The sequence below is a fragment of the Vicia villosa genome, linkage group LG5, assembly GCF_029867415.1.
Source record: "Vicia villosa cultivar HV-30 ecotype Madison, WI linkage group LG5, Vvil1.0, whole genome shotgun sequence".
Lineage (NCBI taxonomy): Eukaryota > Viridiplantae > Streptophyta > Magnoliopsida > Fabales > Fabaceae > Vicia > Vicia villosa.
Genome location: NC_081184.1, coordinates 16,093,336 through 16,115,818, shown reverse-complemented (window position 1 = coordinate 16,115,818; position 22,483 = coordinate 16,093,336). Strand labels below are relative to the sequence as shown.

At 33.0% G+C, this 22,483-nt stretch overlaps 1 protein-coding gene across 1 annotated transcript; it reads right to left on the bottom strand.

Moving 5' to 3' along the window:
- On the bottom strand, positions 1 to 3,359 carry LOC131601401 (phosphatidylinositol:ceramide inositolphosphotransferase 1-like). The gene is made up of 12 exons (XM_058873213.1): positions 2,888 to 3,359; positions 2,713 to 2,802; positions 1,878 to 1,964; positions 1,723 to 1,791; positions 1,541 to 1,621; positions 1,365 to 1,436; positions 1,187 to 1,247; positions 1,003 to 1,105; positions 809 to 904; positions 674 to 720; positions 397 to 530; positions 1 to 310 (listed from the first exon to the last, which is right to left on the bottom strand). The coding sequence occupies exons 1-12, from the start codon at positions 2,918 to 2,920 to the stop codon at positions 230 to 232; spliced, it is 954 nt and encodes a 317-aa protein (XP_058729196.1). The 5' UTR covers positions 2,921 to 3,359; the 3' UTR covers positions 1 to 229.
- Between the last annotated feature and the right edge of the window lie 19,124 nt (positions 3,360 to 22,483).

Below are 22,483 nucleotides of genomic sequence, written 5' to 3'. Positions count from 1 at the left end.
GGCTATGAACATGTTCTCAACATTGATAAGAGGAATTGATAGGTTTGCACAATGTTGAAAAAGCAGAACCTAGATTTAACTTTCACTAATACAATTCTTGGTACTGGTTTGACTTCAGATATGTGAAGTTTGAGAAGCTACAAGATCTTCTAATCGAACGCTGAAGCTTTCCAGCAGCAAGATTGCAGTAGGTCCAATTTTGTACAATAAAGGCGATCCGATCCTTTATCTATGCACTGTTCATGGAAGAGTCGGTATGGTGTGTATTTCCGTCATCAGTGATCTTGCCGTTTATTTGAGATCTTTGTCTCTGAGAAGGTGCGAAAAAATTCACATTACGTCTAGATAGGCATAATATAAAAGGAACCAGGGAAAGGGTAAGTATATATGGCATACTCGATCCGCAGGGTCACCGGAATTTCCATTCAATAGCTTGTAGTTCTCCTCTTTGTTCCTACCGTCTTTGTCTTTGTCTTTGTTGCTTAATGGCAGCAGGGCCGCTGAAGCTGCAATCGACCGGTCCGGCAATTCTGCAAATAAAAAAGTCAGAAGAGCAAATAGCACCTCAAGTAAACCAAAAATCAGTATATATTAATATCGGATACTACTAATTTCGGTTGATATTTATCTACACAATAGAAATACAATAGAAAAGGCGGACGGACGAGCAAACCTGGCAATTTCTTGTCAACAAAAAATACCACCAAATTTACAGTGTACCTGCCAGCCAGGGACCGAAAGATAAAATGATTATTCAAAAGGGAACAGATGCGGTTTCTCGAACACGATGCAGGAAAAAGCTCCTTACCAGGCAACAACTACATCAACCGTATAATGTTTGCGAGATGCTACTATCAAAAGACTCTGAATCACGGCAAGCAGCCACGCGAGCTGCTTTATGGATCTATATGTTCATCCAATCACAATAAATCAGAATTAAAATTTAAACATGACAAAATATGTGACGGCGAGTGCATGTTTTGAAATGAACAGTGAAGTAACCTTCTGGTTCCATATTTCTGATATGTGCGCACAAAAGTAAGAGTAAAGATCATGTGTGACGAAAATATTAAATCACCGCATCCATATAGCACGCCATGCGGAACTGCATATTAAAATAAAAGTAAGTGCCGAAATCACCAAAAGGCATCGAAGATAAAACTCCAGTTTAATAATATATACTAACAGTTGATCACGAGTACTTCGAGAATGTTATCTGGACGGGGCAATGTGGCGAGTTTAGAACCCTGTTAGATACATTAGTAGTTTAAAGTTAAAAGAATCTAACAAAATTAACAGAAGTAACATTTAAAACACATCATGCAATATTACGGTTTACAACTGCATATATCAACCGATCATACCTCACGGCAGTGGTAGTTTGGACCGGGAAGTTGTGTAGAATAAAATGTAATTATGCGAAGAATTTGAGAAGCCTGCAACAAACATACAAATGATAAGCACTCATCTAGTTAACTTGAAAATCCGAAAAGATTAAAGCGTACTTAAATGAAAAGGATATGATGTGATCGACACTTACGAATAAGAATGCTAGAACTCGGCACCATATAAGAACGGTGTAAATCTTTCGGCTTTTCAATATGAAAGGATGGAACGTCCACTGCAAAAGCATACAACAAAGAAAAACAATTTAATTAACAACAGAATACAGTCATACATGATTATGGATAATATATGAACACTGAGACGCCGAATTCTTACCAAGGCAAAGGATATAAAGATTGTGGTGAACAGTGTTTCGCTGATGTAAGCTTTGTCTTGTCCGAGCTCCTGCAGAAACATCAAGATTAGAAATGACAAAGGTGTTCCTTTCATTCTATTTAATGGTGGAAAAGAAGGGAATGACAATTACAAACCGGAAGAAGGAAGAATCCAACATCTTGCAGAATAGGGCCGGGCTTATGAAAATAATGAACTCCTCGGGCCGCCAAACCATGTATGTACTGTATGGGGAAAGCATGGTTATCAAATTGAATTCAAATCATGAAGTGATGACTATTTTCCGAAATGTTAGTTGAATCTTATTACAAGTAAAAACAAGTGACAAATGTAACTCAAAATGATTCAAAATTCAAGTCATAAATCAAATGACAAAAGAAAAGTTACTCGATATACAAAGCTGAAAAACAAAAGTAGCTGCTACTCAGTTTAGGTAGTGATTTGTCAGAATGAACTACGATTTATATTTGCGAATTCGTTGATCCCAATGAACCAGGATACTCAGACATAATTAATTCTCTTATTAAACAAACACCGATGAATCAATCAACCCTAATACTCGACATAATTGCTCATAAGACTAAGTTTGGTGATTAAACCAGGTGATAAATGTTTGCACCCCTACAACTTGAATAAAAAAGGAGTGTTGGGTCCATCAGATGACACTTGTCATTACGTTCAATTTATTTATTCTTTCAAATTATTACCCGTGTTGATGTATCAGTGTCATAGTGTTGTGTCCTCCGATAAAGAGATAAAGAGTCCATGTATTCATTCTACAAGTAATCAGAAAACGCTTTTCTCCAACCAAACAGTCCTAATTTCCCAACAACCCCAAAACCATTTACACAAATTATCAACTCAATATCAAAAGAAAAACACAAAGACCCTTTTCATTCTTTACACAAAATTGAAACAAAAGTTTGAATAGAAAAACTCAACCATCACCAAACATAGAGAACAAAAAAAAACCTGACAAACAAGGCCAACTAGAAGATACTTCCAATTCTCAGCAAGAAGGTTGATCTCAACAGTTGTCTCTGAGCAAATTCTCTTCCATAACTACACAAAATTCAGATTAAAACACAAACATAAATAAAAAATAAAAAAAACAATAAAAATCACAAACAAAAAACTAAAACAAAACCTTAGAAGCCTCTCGACCAATGTAAAACGACATGTTATTATTGTTGTTGTCGGTGTTTTTGTTGTTGTTGTTGGATTATGAAAAGTTCCATATTAGTTCATAAGTAACGAGAGTGATGAATTCAGCATAATTGAACAAATTATGAAAAACCCAGTTTTCAAAAACGAAACTTTATGGGAAATGATCAAGACCCAGTAAGAGAAACGCAATAGGGTATTCGAATCTGAATCAGGAAAAGGAAAAAAAGATCTGTGATCACAGAGAGAGAACCGATCACAGCACTAGAGTCCAATGTGAAAAGGGGGCTTAATAGTCAAAAGGGTTTTTCTATCTCACTCTCTCTCTCTACAAATTTTTCAATGATTCTAGTTTCTCTCTCTTATGTATGTATAGGTGTATATATAGATTTGTGATTGTTGTGGTTTGTTGTTGCAGTGAGTTTTTGTGACTGATGTGTTATGAACGCGAAATGAACGCGGCGAGGACGGTTAAGAAATGATTCATTTCATGTGTTATTTATTTTGGGTTGGTAAATAGAGGTTTTTTTTATTGGGAAATTTATGGTTTCTTTTCCAAAATTTGGTTTTTATGAATTTGATATTTATATCTGAAAATTAGGTTTAGCATTTTCTATAAAAAAATTATTTTGATTTTTTTTTTTTGAAATAATCTTGTTATATATAAAAAAACAGGTGAGTACAAAGCGGTCCAAATCGGATCCAGCTCAAAACACTCATAAACCACTTACTAGCCCTGATTACATCAATAAAGAGGTTATATGTGCACGAAGTTTTGGCTGTAGCCAACATCTATAAGCTAAAATATCAATAATTTTGCTATCTATATGTGTGTGATTTCCACTATTCTCAAAGGCTTTATCATATCTATATTTTCAACATTCATATATTGTCTCCGTAAATGCTGCCTTTAACAATCTTGCTTGGCCACTCTTACCTTTACTTGTATCAATAATCCACCTTAACTCTTCTTTCCAACTATGTCACTGATGAGAATCTTGTAGCCGCATCAGAACTTGATTACATCAATAAAGAGGCTACATGTATATGAAGATTTGCCTTTAGCCAACGTTTACAAGCTAAAATATCAATAATTTTGCTATCTATGTGTGTGGTTTTCATTATTCCTAAAGGCTCTATCATTTTTATATTTTCAGCATTCATATATTGTCTCCGTAAATGTTGTCTTTAACAGTCTTGCTTAACTACTCTTACCTTTACTTGTATCAATCATCCACATTAACTCTTCTTTCCAACTATATATGAGGCTGATGAAAAACTTGTAGCCTTATCAGAACTTGGCTCCAAATGGCACTCGTCTTCTTGCATTCAAACATGAGATGGTCAAGAGTTTCATTACATGTACAGAACAAACAACTATCATTGTCAAGCATACCAAACTTGTGCATTATTTCTCTTGTAGCTAGCCTATTGTGACAAGCAAGCCACAATATGAAAAGAGATATAGGCCTAGCAATATTATCATAAAACAATCTCCTCTAACACACATATGGTGTTGCTCCAACAAAGAATCGTACACGACCCTACTTTTGAATTTCTAAGTTTGCATTGCATGTTGTCATTCTTGCATATTGACCATTACACTTCTTTGGCTCAGAATCTTCCTAACAATCCAAGAGCAATTTGATTTTATAGGCACATCCGTGAGAGTTTCCTTATTCATATATAGTACACATGAACCCGCATAATCTAAAGACTGTCTTTCTTGGTACTTAAATTTCAAAGGAGTTTGATCATCAATGCTTGATTCCACTCATACAAAGCAATAATATTCATTCCACCCTGTTTTCTAGGAGCACAATTTTTTTTCCAGGCCATAGGTGCTTTCTCTAGACGTCACTCTTGCATGTCCATAAAAACGTCCTACAAAGAGCTTCAATTCTATGAATGACTCCTTTAGGAATATGAATGCAATTTAACCAGTAGTTTGTAGTTGCAAACACTATACTTTTGAGCAGGTGCAGTCTACCTGCATAGGTGAGAGCATCCGGGCACTCCAATGTTTGATTCTGCCACCAATTTTATCCATAAGGCTGGCACATTGGCTATTAGTCAACTTCTTACTATCAAGAGGTATTCCTAAATACCTGAAAGGTAAGGAACCCTCGTCAAACTTGGTGATGTCAGTGATTTCTTGCTTGATGTCTTCCTCCATGCCTCCAAAAAATAGCTTACACTTGTCAAGGTTCACAAATAGGCCTGTTAAAGTGGAAAAATCATTGAATCTCTACATAGCTAGCTGGACAAATTTACTACCCCCCTAGTGAACAAAAGCAAGTCATCTGCAAAACTTAATTCCATAATATTCAACTTCTCACATTTTGTGTGATAATTAAAATCTAGAATTTGAGCAAGCCCTTGCAACTTCATATGGAAGTATTCCATAACTACTACAAAAAGCAAAGGGGTATTGGATCCCCTTGCCTAAAATCCCTCTTAGCATCATCCTTTTAGTACAAGTGCCATTGGTATTAAATTAATAACTAATTGTCATAACAGTTTCCATCACTAACTTCCTTGGGAAACCAACCTCATTCAAAATAGACTTCAAAGCTTGCTAGTCAACAGTGTCATAAGCCTCCTGTATATCCATCTGGATCATACATCTGGGCATGCCACCCTTCATGTTGTACCCTATAATTAGCTCATTAGCCAACATAACATGGTGATGAATTCTTTGCCTGGGCATAAAAGCTGCCTGGCTATGGCTATTGATGCTACTTAAAACCTTACTCATATTTAATAGCTATTAAATACTACCTCTGTTCCTTTTTATAAGAGACAACTCATTTTTTAGGTTCATTAAATTATCAATGTATCTAGTTTATAAACAAATCAAATACATTAGTTATTCAATGAACCTAAAAAATGAACTGTCTATTATAAAAATGAACGTAGGTAGTATTTAATAATTATTTGTTTATAATTTCTTCATTTTTTCGTTGAGGAACCAAAAATTATTAGGTAAAAAATGAAAAGTGATAATATGTTTCCTCTCTTATATATTGAGGGCAGTTAAAATTGAAAGTCGAAAGTCGAAAGTATGAAATAGATGTAGATCGCAGTCAACTGTCTAATTCATCTGGACGGCTAGCAATGCTTTAGAGGCAAAATTGTTTGTTCTCATCAAAGATAGAGGAATATCGATTATTCGTGTGTTCTCCCTTACTCAAATTCAGAATCTTTTAGCGTGAGTTTTGTCAGCGACACAAAATAAATTTTATTTTTAGCAAAATTTATACATCAATTTTAAAAGAATGGATATTATTTTTTTAGCCAAAAAAGAAAATAATTTCTAAAATAACAAAAAAATATATGAATTTTGATATTTCATGTGAAAATTGAAAATTAAATAAGTGTTTGATTAGTTGTTAATTTTAATTAAAAGTAATTATTTTTTAAAATATGAATTTGGATTTCGGTTGAAATAGCAAATAAATAGATTTTATTTATTTTTCACCAAATTACAAGTTATAAAAAGTTAATTCTTTTAGAATCTAAAGATTGGAAAACAAAAAATGTTGTATTCTATAAAAATATAATTATTATAATTTTTTCTAAATAATTTAGTCGTATTTAAAATAGATCAAATGTTTAATTTAATATTAATATCTTATAGTTGTTTATTATCAAAAAGAAAATTTTATAATTAAAATATGAATATGAGTTGACACTTTGATATTTCTTGTAACTAGAGGAGAGGTGCCAAGGTGTAATGGTCCCCATGTTTCACGATATTTTTATAATTTTTTTATAGGATCATTTTATTATAGTATTCCTTTCAGATTTTTTACTTTATTTTTTATATTAGTTAATTAAATAATATATTTTGAGTTTTGTGTTTGTCTTTACCTGCTTTATTTAAAATAATATTATTATTTTAATAAGAATTTTCATTTTTTAGATTCATTTCGTAAATTAAAATAATATTTAAGAAAAAGGTAATATTGAATATTTTTAACATAAAAGTGATAGTGACTTATAGAATATACGATATCTTTAGGTCGACAAACGTCATTTATCATTAAAATTCAAGTAAAATTGTTTTAAAATTAAATATTTACTTACAAACATAAAAAGTATTAAATAATAAATACGCACAAATAATTCTATTTAAATTTAAGACAGTTTTAATTATTTGTCAACAAAAGCAGCAGCCACGTAAAGGCTTGACACAAATGATTTTATAGAGGTTTTGGTCCTGTACCCTCTTATGTTTTTGTATCCTTCTTTTTTTTTTATTAATATAATTTCTTTTTTGGTAAAAAAAAAATTACTATAATTTGATATTTCATTTTTGTTATAAAAATTTGTTAGACGCTAGGCTTACGTATCTAGAGGGGGGGTGAATAGATACTTCAGAATTTATTCGGATTTCTTTAAAAATTATGGCGAAAGCGTTTAGGGATCGACTCGCGTCTATTCTGAACTGCTACGGGAAGGATCATATATGTATTTAAACCACAAACTGATTATGATGTGATGATAAAACTATTAGAGAATCAACAGGTTATAATGCGATAAATCGTTTAAGTGTTTGCTTGATTAAACTTGTTTTCAATGGCTTTGATTTATGATGAAAGCAATATATCAAACACTTGGTGATAATGTCCAAATTGAATTATGAATCAATGTGTGGTGACTTGTGATGATTATGCAGAATCTTATCACACAAGTTTAACACTTGATACGCTAATCAATTTGCAATTATGACCAGAAATAAGCGTAACAAAAACGAAAAGATAAAAGCAATAAGAACACGATATTTGTTCAGGCAGTTCGTCGATCGTCCTCGCTACGACTACATCTGCCCTCAATTCCAAACGGGAATTGGGATGTCTTTCATTATGATTGAAAAGAGTTTATACAAAGAAGATAACAAAGCAATAACGATAAACCGAATATGTTGATTCTTTGTATCTTCTTCCCCTTGATCTTGAGCCAGATCAAGTATCCTCCAAGAGCTTATCGTTGATTCCCTTTCTGCAGTGTTGTGAATTGCTCGAACCTTTGTTCTTCAATCTTCACACTCAGCTGAATCCTTGATGAAGCCTCTTGACAAAAACCCCCAAAATTCACCAATCTTGGAGGACAAAATCCGCAGATTTTATTCACCAAAAACCCCACAAATCTTCACCCACTGGGAACCTTTAATTCCTTTCCATGGACGTTATCGATCTTGATCATAAACCCTCACCACAAGAATTGTTGTGTGTAATTGTGTTGGAGTTGAGAAGAAGAAAGAAGATGAGAAGCCTTTGTGTATCTTTCAGTTGTTGGTGTTAAAATTTTATAATTAACTGAAAATGATATATATAGGTGCAGTACAGCTAACACAGGGCAAACACATCATTTGGCAAGTTTTGAGGTAATAGGTCGACCTACTTCATTGATTGGGTCGACCTAAATGGAACAGATTCAACACAATTATATTTGTTTCCAGTTGGGTCGACCTGTTGGGGCTCTGGGTCGACCTAAAAGCAGTTGGTTTTGATTCTTGTGATTTTTCTTCAGTTTAGGTCGACCTAGGTATATGTTTGAGTCGACCTAAATGGAACAGAGGTGAAACTTCTCTATTCTCTTCATTTTGCGTCGACCTAAGAACATGGTGGGTCGACCTATCTGAGCCAATTTCTTCTGCTGGATGAATGAAGCATTCTAGGTCGACCTAGGCTTGTGGTGAGTTGACCTAAGACGCCTTAGAGTGCCAAAATCCTGCTTTTCCTTATGTCATTCACTTGTAGCTTGATATTTGTTCATCTATGATATTTGCCATGAATCGAAAACTCTTGATGAGTGTATGCTTGCACTTACAAAATTGAGTTTTGAAGTGAAATGTAATTGATTTAAAATATAACAAAATATTTCGTAGGTATATCTACAGAATACTCTATTTTTAAAATCTTTCTTAGATGTAGCTACAGAATATTTCATTTAATTTGGGATTTTCCCAATTGTTCGTACCGGATCAGACTGGATCATCAATGACCTTCAACCTGCAAGGTACTCCGATGTCAAAGTGAGAAGAGAGAGAAATCAGAGTGCAAGTACAAGGTAAGAGTGATAGTGAATGAGTTATCTGATCCTCTAGTTATAGCCCCAGCGTTGGGCCAAGATCTCCATATTGGACTGGATGTTTAGACCTAAAATGGAGACTGTCAGGACTCTACGTGTGTAGTGGAGACCAGCACATGGTCTCCATCCTGGGTCAACCGTTCCGAAGTTTAAGCGGAGACACGGTTTTCTCGGAAATGCATAGATTCTGCCCTATTCGAAGGGTTAGAGACAAAATGAACCCTACGAGGAGGAGGGTCCTCGAAGTGATGGTAGACAAACGTGCTTGCACGACTCGCCTGCTCGAGACCCTGAAGGTGGTCTTGCTCGGTCCATAGTCCTGCTCGAAGGTTCGTGGACTTGCCAGGCTTAAACCAGGGTGATTCCTGCCCGGTATGCGGGAAGGTGTAGGCCCGGGAGACAATGGGCTCGATTGGGCCTTTGCTTTGGTTAGGGTGGATTTGAACCTTGCGCTACGTTTGGGTCAAACGTCGGCCCAATCCAGAACACCAATTAATTTGGGATCTTCCCAAATTTCATTATGTTTTAACGCTTCCGTAGATGCACCTACGGAAAAAAAATCAAATTTTTTGAAAAAAAATGCTTCCAGAGGTACATCTACGGAAGTCGGGTGCATAAATGGAATTTCGACGGGTGGCTAAGAGATTCAAGGGGTGGAATGAGATTTTCTCTTCTTTTTTTTGTTGGTTACGTAACGAAATAACAATAATTATTATAACTTTAAAAGAAAAAGGATGATACATTGACAATGTAAATTAATTTTACAATAACGACCATATATCTCGTTAAGTTAGACTGACGATTTTAAAATACTTATATGACATGAAAGAATGATATATTATTATTGGATGATAATATAAAACTCAGTGCATTCTATTAAACTCTGACTTTAATATGTAGTCTATTGTTTCTTAAGTTGTAAAAATGAAGTGTATCGAATAGAAGATGTGGAAAGTTTAAAAAAAAGAAGAGTTAAATATGTTTTCAGTCCTCATAAATATTGCGAAATTCCTACCATCTATTTGGTCTAACGGAAGTCGACGTGGCACGCCATGTCAGTTAAAGTCAACATTATATAAACACATAGAAATTGCGGGGGTTTGAAACCTGTTGAATGCAGTATAGGGCAAGCAACAAACAAGATTTGGAAATATTGATCCGGGAATTATCGTCCACAGAGAAGGAGAGATGCCATTCAACAGTTTCTACGGTTTCAAACTTTAGATTGAATGAGAAAAAAGTAAACAAAGATATAGACAGTAAAAGAATAAACACATTCTTAGAAGAGAAATAACTTATCAGGAATGTAAATATATTCATTCTTCACAAACATACACTTACCAACCCGTTATACTCAACCTACAATACTTGTCTATGGTATCACGTATCTCTCACATAAGTGTCCATCTCTGGAGCACCTACGAGATTAACTCACAACCAAGGTTATCTCTAACGCAAAGTTGCGAGAACATCCGTATTCTCACGCCGGCGATCTCTCGCGCGCCGCTCAAACACGAAAGCATTAAGTACAGATACAAACGGTGAATGCTAGCTCTAAATCTATCTCTAGAGTTCAGAACCAACAGATTATCATCCTAGATAAGGATTCAAGAAGTTTATCTCTAAAGCACCCCAAATCCCCAGCATAGAGCAAAAATCCAGGATAACATCAACACAGATTTGTAAAGAAAGTTAAACATAACATTATAATCGGTAAATATACATAAGATTCAAGTAAATATACAAACAAAAACCCAACCAAAGAGAAATACACAAAGAAGAAGAGAAATGAACCGAAAATCTCCCGGTTTGTCAGCTCCGTTCGACGCTCAATCCACCCCCGATCATCCTTATGCAACCTCCGAAGTTGTTTTCTAAGCTAATTTTGATCTAAGAATGAAAATGATGGTTTTGGGACTAAAACTTTCCCAAAACCATCATTTTCATTCTTAGATCAAAATTAGCTTAGAAAACAACTTCGGAGGTTGCATAAGGATGATCGGGGGTGGATTGAGCGTCGAACGGAGCTGACAAACCGGGAGATTTTCGGTTCATTTCTCTTCTTCTTTGTGTATTTCTCTTTGGTTGGGTTTTGTTTGTATATTTACTTGAATCTTATGTATATTTACCGATTATAATGTTATGTTTAACTTGCTTTACAAATCTGTGTTGATGTTATCCTGGATTTTTGCTCTATGCTGGGGATATGGGGCGCTTTAGAGATAAACTTCTTGAATCCTTATCTAGGATGATAATCTGTTGGTTCTGAACTCTAGAGATATATTTAGAGCTATCATTCACCGTTTGTATCTGTACTTAATGCTTTCGTGTTTGAGCGGCGCGCGAGAGATCGCCAGTGTGAGAATACGGATGTTATCGCAACTTTGCATTAGAGATAACCTTGGTTGTGAGTTAATCTCGTAGGTGCTCCAGAGATGGACACTTATGTGAGAGATACGTGATACCATAGACAAGTATTGTAGGTTGAGTATAACGGGTTGGTAAGTGTATGTTTGTGAAGAGTGAATATATTTACATTTCTGATAAGTTATTTCTCTTCTAAGAATGTGTTTATTCTTTTACTGTCTATATCTTTGTTTACTTTTTGCTCATTCAATCTAAAGTTCGAAACCGTAGAAACTGTTAAATGGCATCTCTCCATCTCTGTGGACGATAATTCCCGGATTAATATTTCCAAATCTTGTTTGTTGCTTGCCCTATACTGCATTCAACAAAATGGCGTCGTCGCCTTTGACACTTTATTCCTCAAGGCTCCAATAAGCATGAATACCTATAAAAACAAAGGAAAAACTATCAAATGGTATAAAAGTATATGAAAATACAACTATTCACAAAGTATACGTATTTATACACAAAACAGGGAATTATTCAAACGATATTAACAAAAGTATCGATAAGTGCCACTATTTACATACTCAAAATATTGACATTTTAGCACTTATCAAAACCCCCTCTAAAGAACTGGAAAAAAACATTATTTTTTCATAAAAAAATCCCATAAATCCTTAAATCTAAAATTCTAATGACTGCCTATACATTTCATCTAGTAATTTTTGCACCTGTGCAATCTAAAATGGGACATTAATAAACTTCTGTATTTGGATTTTGAGGAATTTGATGTGTTGCATTTCATCTAAAGACTATAATGATTCTACTTTCATGTTGGGGTATGAATCTAAAATATTCATCTTTAAGATTTTAAAACGATTACATAAGGTTACATTATTAACATTGTCATTGCAACAAAAACTTTTATAATGAATGTCTCCAGAAATGCAATGGAGATGAAGTCTTGAAGATTTTAGTTATTTAGAGGGGTTTTAAAACCCCGCAATTTCTCTGTTTTTATATAGTGTTGACTTTAACTGACGTGGCGTGACACGTGGCATACCACGTTAGCTTCCTTTAACCAAATAGACGGAAGAGACTAAAAGTGTGAACAGAAAACTTTAAGAGGATTATTCTTTGAAGCAAATTTTTGAGGGACTAAAAACGATTTTTGTAAAATTTAGGAGGAACAAAACCATATTTAACCAAAAAAATAGATTCATGCAATCCATAGGATCTGGGCTTTAATGGGCACACATTTACCTAGGAGAATTTAACCTGTCATCCCTCCGTTTATACCCGGTACGCCACATTTTTTCATAATTTCTAAATTATCCATGGATAAATTTGAGTTAAATCTCATTCAAAATTTTCGATAACAGACCAAAATTTTGGTAGCTCATTTTAAAATTTCCAGTATGAAGTTTACCAGAATTTTTGAAATTATTGGTAAAACTCATACATTTCAAAAATTTGGTAAAAAATACAAGAGTTTTTACCATAAATCAAAATTTCTGGTAAAATTATAAGAGTTTTTACCATAAATTTTAAAAAATTTAGTAAAAACTCATGAAAGTTATGATTGTTTTATCGAAAATTTTGAAATTTCTGGTTATTTTTTTCAAATTTTTTCGATATTTTTTGAAATTTCCAGTATTTACTCATACTTTATGAAACTAGTAACTTTAGACAAGGGTATAACGATAAAAGCACGTATATGTGGGGGTGTTAGGTATAACTCAAGCGGGTGACTAGTTAAATCCCCTTTACCTAGGGAGGCTCTATCATCCCTGATAGCCTGGGAGTATATGAGAGACTGACGCTCTGTGTAGCGATACTTGTAGGCTTCAGTTTCCAAATGCGCAAATTAAAGTTCTTACCTGGTTAGATTTTTCTGACCATCATCCAATTTTTATTTCTCTTATAAATAATGAAGTAAGGAGGATAGACATTTTTTTAAAGTTTGGAAATAGTTAGATTTTAGAATAAACTTGTGAGGAAATGATCAAAGCATCTTGGAACAATCAAAGTAGTTAAAGTTCTGGCGTTCAGATTACAAATGTCCTAAGAGATTTCGAGACAATGTTTTACAATGACAAGGTATAAAAGTGCAGTGTAGAATCTTTATAGAACACGAGTAATTATTCATCCAGTTCGGTATCAACAATACCTACTCTGGGGCTACCAAGCCAGGATTAAGTCCACTATGATAATACTAATTCAAAGCTAAACAACATCCGATTTACAACTTCTCACTTAATCACTACCCGTTCTAACTTCTACCTAAGACTCACCTAAGTATGAGGCTCACCTCAAATACCCCTCAATCACAATAGTGATAAACAATTACCAATATCAGAATACACACTTCCAAAACACAGACATTCAACACTTACAAGCTTATGAGTGAACACAGAACTTACAACTCGATGAAAACACCAAACTCACTAATCAATATGATATAGGAGAGGTTCACAATAGACAAGATTGCATAAACCCTAACACAAACTACAATGTAGGTTCACACAAAATAATAGGTTTAATGCTTGCTATACATAACAATCTTCTGGACTGGATTTGGGCTTCAAATCGCTGCAGGGCACTCCAGAAAATCTTCCTAAATTTTCTCCATGAAGATAGGGCTTCAAATATTAGTTTCCTAAATCTTATCCAAATTAAGAAACCAATCAAATATGTTGACAAGAGATAAAATCTTTTATCCACAAATTTTGCTCCACAAAGGATTGCATAAGACTCCTTGAATCTTCTGCAATTGTAACACGCATATCCAAAAGCCTAGCCCACCTGTCCTGGACACGATGTCGAATGATCCAGACTATGACATCTTTGTTCGACATGTCTGCTTAGTTAGAGATAGAACATCTTCTTCAGCATCTGCACATAAGTTAGTTTTATCAAACATAATGCCAACAAAAAACCAGAGAATTAACAATCACCCTCTTTGGCTTATTTTGGCTAAAACAACTTATCAAACTAGTGTCTAAAAATAAATCAAACATCCAAACAATTCTCAACCCTGTAGAGAATACATTACCAGCAATTCTCAGAGATGCAATAGAAGAAAAAAACATATTGTAAGATTCTTCTAATCCACAAGGAATATTCACAATATAAAACGAATTAAATCAGAGTAAAATCACCAACAAGGGTGTCACATCGTCATGAAAACGTCACATTAACCGTCTTGCTCCGTAACACGGGTTCTCAAAATTTATTTAAAACTATATCTCATTCATCATCATAAAGCAAAGCATGTTATCTCGCGGCAAAATTCATAATTTAAAACCTCTTTAGAATAATATTCATAAAACATCAATTAAACCTCATGGTTCATGAGTTATAACTCAAACATAAAATTCCTTTGAAAGGTAACTCATCAAAATGCAATCAAATCTAAAATACTCAAAGAGAACATAATAGTTCCAAAACCTAGCGACCCCGACCCCGATGTTACGTATCATAGCATGACTTCATTCAATCTAAACAAACGGTAAAAGGATTCCATAAAGCTATCCTCTAACTTCAACGGACTACTCCTAATTACTTGTGCGTTACCCACGTGGAGACAACATTCAAACAAGAAGGGTGGGTATTTCATGAATATTATATAAGACATAAGGAATAGATATAGCAGTGGTATATGAATATGAACCACACATATATCGATACGACATATTCATTACATTCACATACTTACCCATACATGCACATCATCACTTATTCATGACATCATCTCATGATTCAATCACAATTATCACTTAAGTTATTCACATCACAAATAATCAAGCATCATTAATTATCAACATATCACAACCATGCAATGCAACAACAATGGACTCATGAATGTGGTACCAATTCATCATTGATGACTCAGTCATCGTTCTCCAAAGATCCCCATCGTAGGATCGATTCCCGCTTGGAACTGGAGCACATCACAATATTGCACTCAATCCGCACAATGGGATTAAGGGTCGTTACTAGACCAATGGTCCTACAATATCGTTGGACTATTGTCCTACAAATATGCTATGAATGCATGATGCTCAACTTCACAAAATCACAGACCACAGCTAGTCAAAATGGCATCATCATTCATGTATTCATCAAAGTCATGTCATCATTCAAACATACAACATCACAAGCATCTTGGTCAAGTGAACACACAATCATCAATTAATCATGTTAACAATCAACACAACAACATTCACCAAAATCAAGCACTGAAGCACAAGAATTCACAAAACCAAGTTACATACAAATGCCTTCTAAACTTACCCAAAAGTGCACAGTAAATTCCAGAAAATTCTTGGAAATTATAATAAAATATAAGCTTCCATATTCTGCAATCGTTTTTCAACAATATTAATTTTCGATTGAGGAATCCATGCTAAGCGCTCCCTGTACCGCGCTAAGTGTTATACCTATTGTAATCAGGTTTGTTTTATTTTCAAAAGCGCGTTAAGCGAGCTCTACGATTTCTATAGAAAATCCCGCGCGACCTGCATCAAACTAGTCCCCATCTTTTGCCCAAAACATGTTGGCAAAATACCCATTTTGGTCCATTAACTATAGTCCTGGGTTCAGTTTGGTCCCTTAACTTTTTTTCGTGTCAAATTGATCCTTTAACTTTTTAATAGATGCATATGAGTCCTATCCGTCTACTTCATTAGTTAAAGTCTGCTAAATATCTACATGGCAGTGACAGTTGGATTTGACCAACTCTTGTGACAAAGTTAGCATTGAAAAAGTTGACGCTAAAAATTATTTCTACATTTTAATTATTATTGTTCATCTTCTTCCCCAAATTTTTAATACCCATTATCCTTCAAACATTAAACTTCCAACATTATCGTTCAATACCCATTTTTTATAATTATTATTGTTCATACCCATTATCCTTCAAACAGTATCCTTCAATCAAATTCCTCTTAAATGAAAATAAATAAAAATACAGAGGCATTAAACAAAAATAATGGGAAATAAAAAAAGTTTCCACGGTTCTATTTCCATTTCCTCCTTCGTTGAACTTCGAACCCTACACACAAAAACCATAACCAAAGACATAATCTTGTTAGGTGGCCTTATTTCTCAAGATTGGGAACCAGTCGTCATCAATAAGAAAGCCCCGAGTCGGCGTCGATATCGACATTGTTAAGAAATGTTCGTTTTAGTTCCTAATATTAACAAACATTGTTTCGTTTTTTATTTGTTATTTGATGCCAGGATAGAAAAGTGTATAGGTTAATTGATTAATGTTTTTACCTCTCGGTTCTTAACGTATTCTATTGTGTTTGTTGTTATTGGCTATGAAAATGATGATTTGGTGTTGACAAAGCAGATTTAATTTGCAAAGTATTTAGTTCTAGAGTTATGTGTAATTGTCTTTTCTCTTTATTATTATAACTTTTTATGGCTTCTGATTTTGGGTGGTGATTGTTCAACGGTTGCGTTTGAAGGATAATGGGTATGAATAATAATAAGTATAAAAATGGGTATTGAAGGATAATGTTGGAAGTTTAATGTTTAAAGGATAATGGGTATGCATTTAAAAATTTGGGGAAGAAGATGAACAATAATAATTAAAATCTAGAAATAATTTTTAGCGTTGACTTTTTCAACGCTAACTCCGTCACAAGAGTTGGTCAAATCCAGTTGTTACTGACACGCAGACATTTAACAGACTTTGACTAACGGAGTATACGCAAAGGACTCATAGGCATCTATTAAAAAGTTAAAGGACCAATTTGGCACGAAAAAAATTAAGGGACCAAACTGAACTTAGGGCTATAGTTAAAGGACCAAAATGAGTACTTTGCCAAAAATGTTTTAATTGATAACTTTATGCGATTTAAGGTCTATGATCCTAGTTCTAACATGTATTATATACCCAAAACACAATCGTTCATCTCTATTCCAAGGTTCATCATGAAACCCTAAACCTTCAAATCCTCAACAATGGTGGGTTTGAATCTAAATCATGTTATCATAGACCAATACAACAACCAATCATAGTAGACATCACAATAATCATATAATATCAACAATTCATCATCGTCGTTCATCAATTTCATCAAATATCACAAAATATCACAAACCCCAACATATTTTTATCAATCCCTTAAATCAAACATAATACTCATGATAATCCCCCTTACCTTAGATTATTAGCCGAACTGATTCCCTTTTCGAATTTCTACGGTTGATATTTTTCTTCTTCTTCTCCTTTTCTTGCCTTATCTCTTTCTTTTCTTTCACGTTTTCTCTAAATTCCATGATAATAAGAATTCTCACCTTTTCCCTCTTTCTACCTACTTAACCTTAGGACCCCTATTATGATATTCCTCATATGCCCTTACTAACTTCTCCTCATATTATCTCTTTATTTAATTTAATTAATTAATAATGCTAATTAGAAATTATATTATTCTATTATTCTAACTAACACCTTAAATCCACTATCCCACACACATCAACACAAACATCACACGTCACCTATATTCATCGATAAATCGCCGTGACTCATATAATCACATCAAAACATCAAACAATCAATTAAATAATTAAATCTAAATATCAAGGTGTTACAACTCTCTCCCACTTAAAGAATTCTTGCCCTAAAAAATTACCTGACGGAAACAATTACGTAGTGTTTCCTATATTAATCGATAAATAGGACTTATGATTCCTTTGCATCTACTTAAAGCATCCTCTTGAGCAGCAATCCTCACGGTTATGTAGTGTTTGATTCCTTGGAGTAGGGTAATGATTGGTTTATCTTTATGCTCCAAGATTACTTTATTGAATGCCTCACACATATTGTTGACTTGCAAGTCACTTTGTATGTCTGGCTTAAAGTGAGATATACTCCAACAAGCAGCGGGCACATCCATCATGTCTTTCCAAGCTTTAGGATTGATCTATTTCATATGATTCATTCCTCTCTCCCACCCTGGCATAGTTGTGGCCCTAGCAGCCCTCCAAAGAGCTTCCTTTATCTCTAGTCCAGGATATATATTTTTCTCCAATTACCATACAAATGTTTCACACACAACCTATGCTCAACATATGGACTGGTATCTAAAATAGCTGGTACCATCCTTGTAATAACATTAATGGTCCATTTGGTGTGCAGGATAAGAGACATGATATGATATATGTATCATATCTTATCTCAATCCAATGTTTGCTGACACAACATGATAATATATCATATCCTACCTCACTAGTTCAAATTACAATCCTGAATATGGGCTGGATTAGAATCCGACAGGATAGGATAAGAAAATAATTTACTAATTTACCCCTATAAAATATAATTTAAAATAAAAAATGAAATATGACAAAATAAAAATAAAAATTAATTTGATATTAAATTAAAAATATTAATAAATAATTTTTAAAATATATGTATGATTGTCATAAGATAATTTTTTAACTTAATAAAATATAAAAAATTAGAATTTTTAAAAATAAAATAATTATTAAAAATTTTAAAAATATGAATATTAATTTTATTTCGTATCAAATTAAATATATGTTCTTGCAAGGGTAATTTTTTCATTTACATATTATATATATATATATATATATATATATATATATATATATATATATATATATATATATATATATATATATATATATATATATATACACACTTTTATTTTATTTATCTACTATATATACAAGAATTCATGATCTTGAATATTTACTCAATAGTGTTATTGAGTTTTTTTAATTATAGAAAATTATTATTTTTATTACCAATTTATAAATTTATTCAATATTTTACAAAATAATGTAAAAAATATATAATTGTTTTATAAGTATATATCTATCTATCTATCTATATATATATATATATATATATATATATATATATATATATATATATATATATATATATATATATATATATATATATATATATATATATATATATTATATTTGAAATTATTTATTCAATATATATAATTATAGAAAAATATTTTTTTACCAATTTATAAATTTTAAAATATTTTACAAAATAATTTATATATATATATTATATTTGAAATTATTTATTCAATATATATAATTATAGAAAAATATTTTTTTACCAATTTATAAATTTTAAAATATTTTACAAAATAATTTAGAAAAAAATAGTTATTTTACATGGGTATATATATATATATATATATATATATATATATATATATATATATATATATATATATATATATATATATATATATATATATATATATATATATATATTCTGTGTGAACCAAACACATGATAAGATAAGTTTTATCATGTTTGTATCATATTCTATCCTTATCCTGTTTGATATCCTATCATGTCTCCATCATATCCTGCGCACCCAACGAGCCCTAATAGTGCATAAAAACTCTGTAATGTATCCTGTACATAAACTTTGTACCAATTAAAACAAATAATTGCACTAAATAACATATTGTAAATGACATATTGTACCAACAATGCAACGACGTAAAGTAACATACCTTTTGTTGATTTGAGATAAATTCATAGACTTTAGGATGGATATTGTAAATCATAAAGTAATAACTTCATGAACCATTGCCATGAATCCTTTGTTTCTGCTTCTACAACCGCAAATTGCTATCGGCATCATCTTGTTATTTCCATCCTTAACCACAACAAATATCAATTAACCTCCAAAGTCCCCTTTTAAAAACATGCATCTAACTCAATCAGTGGCCTGCATGTGGTTGCAAATGCAACCTTACATCCTTCCAAGCACACATAAATTCTCTCGAAAATAGGACAACTTTCGGAAACAACACATTGTATCTTAATCGACGAGTTTGGATTTGATTTAAGCAATTCTTCAGCATACCTTCTTAAATGTATAAATTATTCACAATCAGCACCCTGTATCAAATCTATCGCTTTTCTCTTGGCTCTGTAAGGCTTCGGCAACCAAACCTTTAGTCTTCATGTTAGGACTATGTCTTAATGTATAACCAAATTGCCGAGCTAACCAATCCGTTTTTTCTTGTCTATTCTTTGGTGTCCTATGGAAACTATGTTCATCGGTGAAGCTAACAAGTTACCGAAATCGATTCTTAGTCCTCATACTAAAACATGTATAAAATGGACAACCTTCCATGCATCGTACAACCATTCTTTTCTTGTCATTTTTTCTTAAGACAACATTCTTCTTATTATCCATTGCATACTCTTTTATAGCATCTCTAACTTGCAACTTATCTTTGAACATCATTCTCAACTCAAATTTCTTGCCCTCTTTAAAAATTGGAAACCTTTCATTCTCATCTTCAACATCACTTTCTGGTGGAGCCTGAAGCTCATATGAATCAAAACTCTCGTTATTAAAAATAACATTATGACTTGAAAAATGTTGAGTTTGATCATTGGGCCGCACTGTTGTCCAATCGACATTAACTTCATGACCTAAATCAACATCACTTTCACTTTATCCTCCTCATCCTCCTCACTAGCCTCATAATCTGAATCTGTTTCACTTTCATCTTTCTCCATATTAACTTCATCAGTTTGCACTTCTTCCATAGTCACTTCAACAGCCTACTCACCCTCTACATTATCCATATTTACTTCTTCAGCTTGCACATTATCCGGGTTGTTAGCTTGCACATCTTCCACATTCACTTCAGCAACCTGCTCATCCTCCACATTATCCACATTTACTTCTTCAGCTTGCACATTAACCGGGTTATTAGCTTGCACATTTACTTCAGCAACATCAACATAATCAGGTATTTCAATTGGGTGCTCAACATAAACATCAATGACAATGTATCCTTTAACATATTCAATGAATGTTAGAATATCTTGGTCATTATTTACCGGTCGAAGGCCTCGAGTAAATGATAACGTGGGGATCCAATACCAAAGATATTTTATATTTCCACATCCTTCACTTTTAATCATGGATTCAAGGTCCATATAGGACATTAAGTCCACATCCCAATCCAACTTCGTTTTAGAAATAACTTCACCTATGTACAACTTTACAAGACGATATATGAATTCTCCCTTATGGTGAATTTTAAGTATGACAGTTTGGTTTGCAGATGGCCTACATAAAATATGTACAAGAAATAACCATTAGAGACTTAGGGACCATAACCAATAAAATACTCATGGAATAGAGTATAAACTAAAATATTTAGGGCCACTCTGTAAATGGACTTGGGGACCACAACCAATAAAATACTCATGGGATAAAGTATAATGTAAAGTACCATCTATAACTGAATTTTATTAGAAGGCAACAGAATAACAGTCAAACAATATACTCAAACAAAGCATAAACAGTTAGCAGGACTCAAACAATAGCAACATCATTAGAAAGCAACACACAAGACTCAAACAAGCAATCACAGGAGTCAGACAAAGCAGAAACAGTTCAAACACATAATAATTTACCTTGAAACATAGGTTGGATTTGACATTGTAAACAGTCGGTTGAGTTGAATACGAAGGATACAACGAACTTGAAGCAAATAGCAGACAAACTTGCAATTGAAGACGAAAACGAATGATCTGCAAAATCAGCTTCTGATAATCAAACAAGAATGACCTGTGAATCAACTTCTGGAAATCGAAATCAATTTTGATGAACAAGAAAGGCATGCGAAGAAGAAGGTGAGCAATGATAAAGGGAAAATGTAACGAGTAAAGTTCCAATTAGGGTTCACACTTAGTTTTCATTCTAAAAAATAATTGTTTAAATTATTTTTCTGAAATATAAAATATATTATGTAATTTTAACATACATTAAAAAAATCTAAAATAAGTAAAACATGAGTTGACATGTGACACTTCATGAGGTTACGCGCCATGTCATGAAAAACTGGTCTTAGATTTACAGAGAGACTAAAATCCTAAAAAAAAAAAACATTTAAGGGACCAAAATTTCGGATTCTAAACTATGAGAATCAAAAATGAAAAAAATGCACAATAGGAGAATCAAAACTGCAATCATGCCTTAAAAATATTTTTGCATATTTTAATTCGGTTTGATTCAATCAATTCATTATTTCTCATAATTAAAGTTAATTTGTAAATTGCAAATTGTAATTTTTAGTTCATGTCTGCAGGA